Genomic DNA, 8,167 nt, shown 5'->3' with positions numbered 1-8,167 from the left:
ACAAAATAAAAAGCATAGCTTAGCTCAGGGATTAAATTTAAAATTTAATTGAAATTCACACCCTTAAATTTATATATACATACAATGTACCATATTATGTCGTAAATTATTATATAATTTCTATAGTTTATTTTTAAATATTTTAATTTTAGAAATTATCTTAATTATTCATGCTTTATCTTAGATATTTATATTAAATTAAATTAAAATATGAGGACCATATTTTTTTAAATTATGACTAATAACCAAACTTCGTTAGTTCATCTCTATGAACTCGCAATGACTGAAAGTTTATTTCTTTATTAACAAATAGAACTTTGAAAATTTAAAAAGGTATAAAATAATCTTTCTAAAAATGTGCAATGTATTAAATGGTATGTATGGATTATACGTCAAAGTTTCTGAATATTGAAATACTAAAATTAAAATTATTTAAAAACCTGATGATGGAACTAGTTCTATCTATCTATCTTGAGTCATTTTTTAATTATTATAAAGTAAATGTTAAATTACAATGGAACAGAAAAAAAGGAGAATTTTCAGTTTTACAATATTCAATTAATTGGTTGACCTTGACAGTACAGTATGCAAGTACTGGCAACCGCAACTATTGCCTCATTTCTGCACTGGGAAAATTGATTGGCGGTATTATAAAACGTGGGTGACAATAATAATTTACGTAGACTAACAGGTTACAGCAACGGAAACAAACGGAATGAAGGTGTCGCTGGCATTAGGCTGTCTGGCCGCTTTAATAGCGCTGACGATCGCTAGAGATATTAGAGAGAAACGTGATGCCGATCTCGAAGTAGCGGCATCTAAGCACCACGAGCATGGTGGAGGTAAGGAACATCATGCTCATCATCATCACGAACACGGCCACAAAGGACACAAAGGATACAAAGGACATCATGAGCACGAACATGGCAAGAAAGGTCATCACCATGAAGCAGGCGATAAGGGACATCATGAACACCACGGGGGACACAAGAAACACCATCATCACGAGGATGGTCACCACCACAAGCACCACCACGGTGAAAAGGGTGAAAAGGGACATGGATTTGAAGAAAAGGGACATTTTCATAAGGGACACTCTACCAAAGGACATCATGGTGTTCACAAAGTAGACGAGTTCAAGAAAGATAAGCACTTCCACGAAAAACATGGAGAATCTGGTTTTGAAGAAGGTTATGGCGGTCACCATGACGAACATGGCCATAAAAAGGGTGGTCACTTCCATAAAGGTCATAAACACGGCGGTCATCATGAGCATGAACATGGTAAGAAAGGACACCATGAGAAGGGTGGACATCACCATGATCATAAGGGATGGCATGATGAAGGCAGTCATCATGAGCATGATCACCACCACAGCGGCCACGGAAAGAAGGGTGGCCACGAAGATCACAAGCATTGGGGTTTCAAAAAGGGTCATTAAGTTTGTTATTTTCTTTTTATTATTTTACGACATAATTTTTACGAAAATTTAGAATAAAAACCATTTTTATACTTGATTCTATGACTTTTAAAATACTTAGCCTAATGCATATTTAAAACCATAAAAAATAACTACTTATATGTTCAAATAAAAGGTTCGACTATCTGATAAGATAATTAGTGAAAATACCCCTCGGCTTTATGTGACATTAGCTCTGGGTGAAGGATTTAATGTGACATCACATAAAGCCATAAATCTAGTGTGAGGTGTGACATTGCTAAGCCCCTACTCTCGCGTTAATTAGTGTAAAAGCTTTATCAATGTATTTCATCTTGGTACATATAAAAGCATTACTAATTTCATTGCTGATTTCGGTTGGTACCTCTACTATCTTTTATATATTTACAAACTTTAAGTATTTTCTTTATTAAACCTTTTTTTAAAAGAAATATAAATAATAATACCTTATTATTTACATTTAAGAATAACAAAGTATTTTAGTATTTTTCATATTCCAAGATAATATTTTATTTCAAAAGATAACGATTTACTTGTGTTGCAAATAAATTTTAATTATCTGTCTGTGATATTTGAAGTTTTTACTGAATGTGAACGTGTGTTACTGTGGATTGCCGGATTTCAAAAAACTCAGAAAATACCTAGAGGTGAAGTAAAATTTAGAGATATGAAATTCGTAAACTTTATAGTTATTAATTTACAAAATATTAAGTGTTTCTGATGAGATAAAATAACTGAAGCAGTTTTATGTAGCGAAAATGTAGTTTTTTTATACTCAAAAAACAAAAGATACAACTAGAACTCTCAATAACAACCTCAATAGTAGGTCACTTTATAAAAAAATAAAAAGGCTTGTTTCCAACCTAAAATAATAAAGGTGAAATTACATTGTATATTTCCAACAATTTCTTATATATATTAGTTATCACATTCATCAAAACATGTTACTCTGAAAAAAAATTACCTAAAAATTTACATGTAAGAAAGGCTTTATCTTAAGTGTCGTAGCCAGGACGTAGATAAGACCGGTCTTGGAGCGACTTTTGTTCTACCACAATGCAACGCATAGTCAGCTGAAAACAAGAGATATTTTCCTGCAAGCATTTCAGACATATTCGAAGTAGTACTTTTATATATCCCCCGAGCAAAATGGAGCTTTAAAACAAACCAATAGTTTGTTTATTTATATATATAATAGTAAAATATATAAAAATATTTAAGAGAACCTTCTAATTTGAAAAAAAATATAGATTAAAATGTATTCTTTTATTATTTTAAGATTTTAAATACTTAAACAATGAAAATAGGTAAAAAAGTAAATTAAGCTTACTTATTATAAGATTTTGTTTTACTTAATAAATAATAAATAAAAAGTTAAACAGAAACAATGCAATTGACAACGGATTTAAATTAGACGACGCAATAATTACGTTATCTGCAATAAATTCCTTAGTGACCTTTCTTATAGCCGAATTTCTTATGATGCTCATGACCGCCTTTCTTTCCGTGATCATGGTGATGATGATGATGTTCATCATGACCGGCGGATTCTTTATGTCCTTTGTGCGTGTGATGGTGGCCTCCTTTCTCGTGATGTCCTTTTTCTCCGTGTTCTTTCTCGTGATGACCGCCATGATGATGTCCTTTCTTGAAGTGACCTCCTTTCTTATGTCCGTGTTCCTCATGGAAACCGCCATGCTTTTCTTCATGTCCAGAATCGCCATCTTCATCGAAGAAATGTTTCTCTTTCTTGAATTCGTCAAGCTTATGAACTTCATGGTGTCCTTTCGTGGAATGTCCTTTATTATAGTGACCTTTTTCCTCATACTTATGACCTTTCTCTCCTTTCTCACCTTTGTGGTGCTCGTCATAATGGCCGTCTTCGTGATGATGCTCTTTCTTTTTACCACCATGATCATCGTATTCGCCCTTGTGATGTTCCTTATCATGATGACCCTTTTTACCTTCTTCATGATGATGATGACCTTTGTAACCTTTGTGCCCCTTCTCTCCATGTTCATCTAAGTGATGAGCATGGTGTTCCTTACCACCACCCTTTTTGTATTCTTGGTTCTTATCCTCTTTTTCCTTTTTATGTTCTGTAGCCTCTACTTTTTGATCGACGGCTTGTTCATCTTTTGCAGCTTCTTTATATTTTTTTGATGGTATCCGCCTAGCGTGTACTACGGCTATTAACGCTATAACACCTAAAACTAGTACTAAACGCATATTGCTTGTTTACTGTTCCACCCAGATGTCTGTAAGTTATTATTTCAAATTGGTAACGTTCCTTATGGCGCAGCAGTTTTATATAAGAAATTGTGTAATCCTGACAAGTGAGGCGTCGCCGATAGACAATCTCGGCGGTTTATTGCTGCAAGAGAATCAACAAACCACCGTCGCATTAGGATCAGTAACAACGGAAGCATTTATAAATACATACCCAATATTTTAATAAATAATTTTCAACATACATACTCAACTTCGCCGTGTAAATATCTTTAGATATAATTTTCTTATTACCTTTGATACTTAGCGCACTCATCTTCAATGTCGTAAGAATATTGAATTTCTAGAACGTTTTAAATCAGAAAGCGTGATGGTAATTTTATTAAATTAAAGTACTTAAGTACCAATTGATATGAAAGGCCACAATTTTCATATTTTAATGACGTATATTCGACAAAGGAGACTGATATTTATTTAAAAAATTTATCATTTTGTAGTATTCCAGTTAACGGGCAAATGAAACAAAATAAATTGTTAAATTTTTAATTTCGTTTTACAGTTTAATAATATTATTACTTGGATTTCTTTTATGGTTAGCTGAATGTATACATGTCTGGTAATCTAAAGACACTCATTATCTTTAAGAAAAGGCACGCGGAAGCTGATAGTAAAGTAGCTTAAGAGAAATGAGATAAGATATAAATCATGACACAAAATGTTTTTCAAAACCTTTATATCTCTGATGATATAATAACGAACCAAATGAATTCACCCTTCTAGTAATTTTTATATAAAAACATAATTATTTTTGCTTTCAATGTCCTTAATTAAATCAAGTTTCTAATTTGGCAATGTCAATAAGTGACCTAGACCAACAATGTTCAATTTAATTCACAAGAAATACAGAGCTATAAAAATAAATAGTTGAATAAACGATTTCTGAAGATGTTCTGATTCGTTGTGAAGGACAGTTTAGAGAAAACTCTTTCCCTTACTACATGCTGACTCATGGCCCCCTGACCTACTTTGGACTATAAAATATAAATATGTATAATGTCTATTTAATTGTTGTTATAATCTCACATCTCGTATCAAACATTATTATTCTGGATGTCGTAAAAGTTACAAACATTTACAAAATGAAATGAAAGCTTACCATAAAATGATTTTTCAATTTAATTTTTATTATAAATAAGTTCGGTTCAATAAAATACCCTAACAAAATAGAATTAAAAAAAATTTGCAGACGTATTAATAAAGTAGAAGAAAAAAAGACCATATTTGATATTAAAAATACTCTGAAAATTCACGTAACATAATCTTTTAACTTTATTAGACATACTGGTAGTTAAAGAACTAGAACTACGGAAAGTTTTTCAAAGCAACTGTTCAAGTTAAAACTTTGCTTTGAAAAAGTAACGACCTAAACAACTGTTGCTAATGAACCTAATAATAAGTAACAATTTTTACACATTCAAGAATATCACATCGCTGAATGAATATAAAATTTTTATTATAAACAAACGATGATAAATACATTAATGCACTGGCATAACATTTTTTTAATCTTAACAAAATTTGGCAAAATTAATTCTCAAATCACATGTCATATGCATGAAAGAAAAAAGCTTTTCGAAAATCAAAAATTATTTTATTTTTAATTAGTTCATGACTGAATTACTACGGAGGACTTAAAAAAAAATATATCTTTCGAAGAGAAAATATTTAAAATATATTTTTTTTAATCTAAAATATTTCTTATTTTAATACTTTGAGAAATATATTCTGCCTTATATGGAAGAATAATATTTATGTACAAAGGGACACTTTGTAAAAGGAATTGAAATACCCTAGAAACTTTCTTCACATAAGTAAGTAAAGAATATAACTCCACTGACATAAGAAGATATCTTCTTAACTATTTAGCTATCGTCTTATTTCCCTTATAGCATTTCTATATTTTTGTGAGAAACTTAATATAAAATAATATATAATAGTTTTATAGTATATTTTTAATAAGCAATATAAAATGTTGATTAGTGTCATTGAAGACGTACAGATCGATCAATTTGCATACATTTTTTATTATCTTCTCACAGTTTGAAGTCCGTATTAGTTTCCTATGTGCAAGTATTGGAAATTAAGATTTTTCCATTAACCGATATTCAGTACAGAAACGTACGAAATAATTGAGAAATATAATCAATTTCAGTTTGAAAGCAAATGTTTTCTATAGAAACGGTTCATTGCAACTTAAACTAATTTATACTAAGCTGAAATGTAGGCCGATGTCGGCCATCGATCCACATTTTTTATTGTTTCGATCTCGGAAATGCTTGCGAACCACGGTCAACTAATTTATGTAACATTGCTGTTGAAACCAAGTTCTTGTCACTCTGTTGCTCACTCTTTGAAAACAATATAGTGTAAATATCACATAAAATTTTCTTTTTATAAGGAAGAAGAATTATTAAAATCTAGTCCTATGGAAATATGTTTGTGGGTATATAATATTTATGTAACAAGACTCTCAGATATTTTTTAAATGATACTATATTGAATTTCCTTTTAAATAATAGATGTTTTTTCAATTTAAATTTTATTAAAAAAATTATAATCAACAATAAGAAGAAAAACAACAACTAAATAAAGTAATGGCTTAACTTTTGTATAAATCAGTCATTGTTTAAAAGGGTTTATTTGTGTCCCTTCTTGTAGCCCCAGTGCTTGTGGTCTTCATGACCTCCCTTCTTGCCATGATCATGGTGATGATGGTGATGCTCATGATGACCTCCTTCATCGTGATGCCCTTTGTGGTCGTGGTGGTGTCCTCCCTTCTCATGATGACCTTTCTTGCCATGTTCGTGATGATGATGACCACCGTGTTTGTGGCCTTTGTGGAAGCCACCGCCCTTCTTGTGACCATGTTCTTCGTGATGACCGCCGTGGTGTTCATGGTGACCGCCATCGTGATGATGATCGTGGAAGTGCTTTTCCTTCTTGAATTCATCATGTTTATGGACTCCGTGATGGCCCTTGGTTGAATGTCCCTTATGATAGTGTCCTTCTTCATGATGACCATGTCCTTTATGTCCTTTCTCGCCGTGATGATGTTCATGATGGTGACCGTCGTCATGATGATGATGTTTCTTGTGACCACCATGTTCATCATGGTGTCCTTTGTGACCCTCGTGGTGGTGGTGCCCTTTTTTGCCATGTTCTTCGTGGTGATGCCCCTTGTAACCTTTGTGTCCTTTCTCACCATGGTCGTGGTGATGATGTTCATGGTGCTCCTTGCCACCTCCTTTGTCCCATTTTCCTCCGTGCCCACTGGCAGCGACTTCTAAATCGACATCCCGTTTTTCTCTTACCAAATCCCGGCAGCTTACATAGGCTAAAGCCGCGGAAACTATACAAAATAATAGCAAGCTCCTCATGTTTCCACTGTATTCAGTTGGAACTGAGTAGGTGACTGATAAATTGACCGATGGTAGCAACGATTTTATACTGAATAATTTCTTTAGTTACAACTTGGGTAACTCAAAGCGACAAGGTTGCAAAGATAGCGTAGGTTACTACATTGTCGCAGAAACTACCCAACATCTCTGTTGTGAAAACTTCTTAAAAAAAAGATAATGAAATAAATGTTTTGGCCAGAACTTATTTGAGTATTACTCCCATAGTTTCCTAATAATATCTTTAAGACTGTCGTATCATACATGAGACAGATATGTATATACACAAACTTTAATTCTATACAATAACGATCCGTACGGATTTTGCTAAATGTTTGTTTTAATACATAATATTTAATCACATAGCAAAAATATTGTTTATATATTATGTATATTTATGTCATTTAACGATTGGATTATTTATTGTTGCCTTGCAAGCTCTACTCGGAATCTTCTAAGCTTCATTAACGTTTAATCTTTGTGATAAAACCTATAAACATTACAAATAAATCACTTATTATTATCATCTACAAAAATAATAATTATATAATAACGTTTTTATCCAAATGCACTGAATCCAAAAACAGAGTTTGTCTTAATATAAATATCGCAAAAGTTTCTCTTAAATGTTTCTTGAAGTGACGTTCAAAAATAGTCAATTTATCCTAACAAATTAAATATTATAATAATCGTCTAAGACACAAGTACGAGCGCAATCTTTAAAAAAAAAACACAGAAGTCTACCTTTTAGCATAGTAAGAAAGGTGGATAACATAACCTTATAAATTATTGTTTATTTGTTTATAATAATTGTTTTACTACATGTGTAGCTTAAAAGATTAACATTATTTTCGTCATTTTTAAATTCGATTCTAAAGAATTCTTATTAAAAATAAAAAGAGATGAGCCTTAACGATGGAGGCGAGCGTTTAACGCGCGTTTGATAGGGGCCCCTTGAACCTGGGTGGCAAGTCCCAGGCACTGTTGAAGCTCCTCTTCCTGTAACGTAATGGACCAGGCACCC

The 8,167-nt window shown here is 32.3% G+C and overlaps 3 protein-coding genes across 3 annotated transcripts; 1 reads left to right on the top strand and 2 right to left on the bottom strand.

Moving 5' to 3' along the window:
• Positions 1 to 629: 629 nt before the first annotated feature.
• LOC116768655 (histidine-rich glycoprotein-like) lies at positions 630 to 1,461 on the top strand. Its single transcript, XM_032659431.2, has one exon. The coding sequence runs from the start codon at positions 716 to 718 to the stop codon at positions 1,439 to 1,441; it is 726 nt and encodes a 241-aa protein (XP_032515322.2). The 5' UTR covers positions 630 to 715; the 3' UTR covers positions 1,442 to 1,461.
• A 1,345-nt stretch (positions 1,462 to 2,806) lies between these two features.
• LOC133320094 (histidine-rich glycoprotein-like) lies at positions 2,807 to 3,714 on the bottom strand. The gene has a single exon (XM_061526983.1). It carries the CDS (start codon positions 3,686 to 3,688, stop codon positions 2,909 to 2,911), a length of 780 nt encoding a protein of 259 aa, XP_061382967.1. The 5' UTR covers positions 3,689 to 3,714; the 3' UTR covers positions 2,807 to 2,908.
• Positions 3,715 to 6,348: 2,634 nt separating this feature from the next.
• LOC133320095 (histidine-rich glycoprotein-like) lies at positions 6,349 to 7,484 on the bottom strand. The gene has a single exon (XM_061526987.1). The coding sequence runs from the start codon at positions 7,123 to 7,125 to the stop codon at positions 6,385 to 6,387; it is 741 nt and encodes a 246-aa protein (XP_061382971.1). The 5' UTR covers positions 7,126 to 7,484; the 3' UTR covers positions 6,349 to 6,384.
• Positions 7,485 to 8,167: the final 683 nt, after the last annotated feature.

The sequence above is a fragment of the Danaus plexippus genome, chromosome 4 (assembly GCF_018135715.1).
Source record: "Danaus plexippus chromosome 4, MEX_DaPlex, whole genome shotgun sequence".
Taxonomy (NCBI): Eukaryota; Metazoa; Arthropoda; class Insecta; order Lepidoptera; family Nymphalidae; genus Danaus; species Danaus plexippus.
The sequence above is the reverse complement of the archived record's forward strand: the minus strand, read 5'-3'. Positions and strand labels throughout refer to the sequence as shown.

Excerpts from the sequence above, each read along its gene's own strand:
- LOC116768655 (XM_032659431.2), top strand. The coding sequence starts at position 716 with ATGAAGGTGTCGCTGGCATTAGGCTGTCTGGCCGCTTTAATAGCGCTG.
- LOC133320094 (XM_061526983.1), bottom strand. The coding sequence starts at position 3,688 with ATGCGTTTAGTACTAGTTTTAGGTGTTATAGCGTTAATAGCCGTAGTA.
- LOC133320095 (XM_061526987.1), bottom strand. The coding sequence starts at position 7,125 with ATGAGGAGCTTGCTATTATTTTGTATAGTTTCCGCGGCTTTAGCCTAT.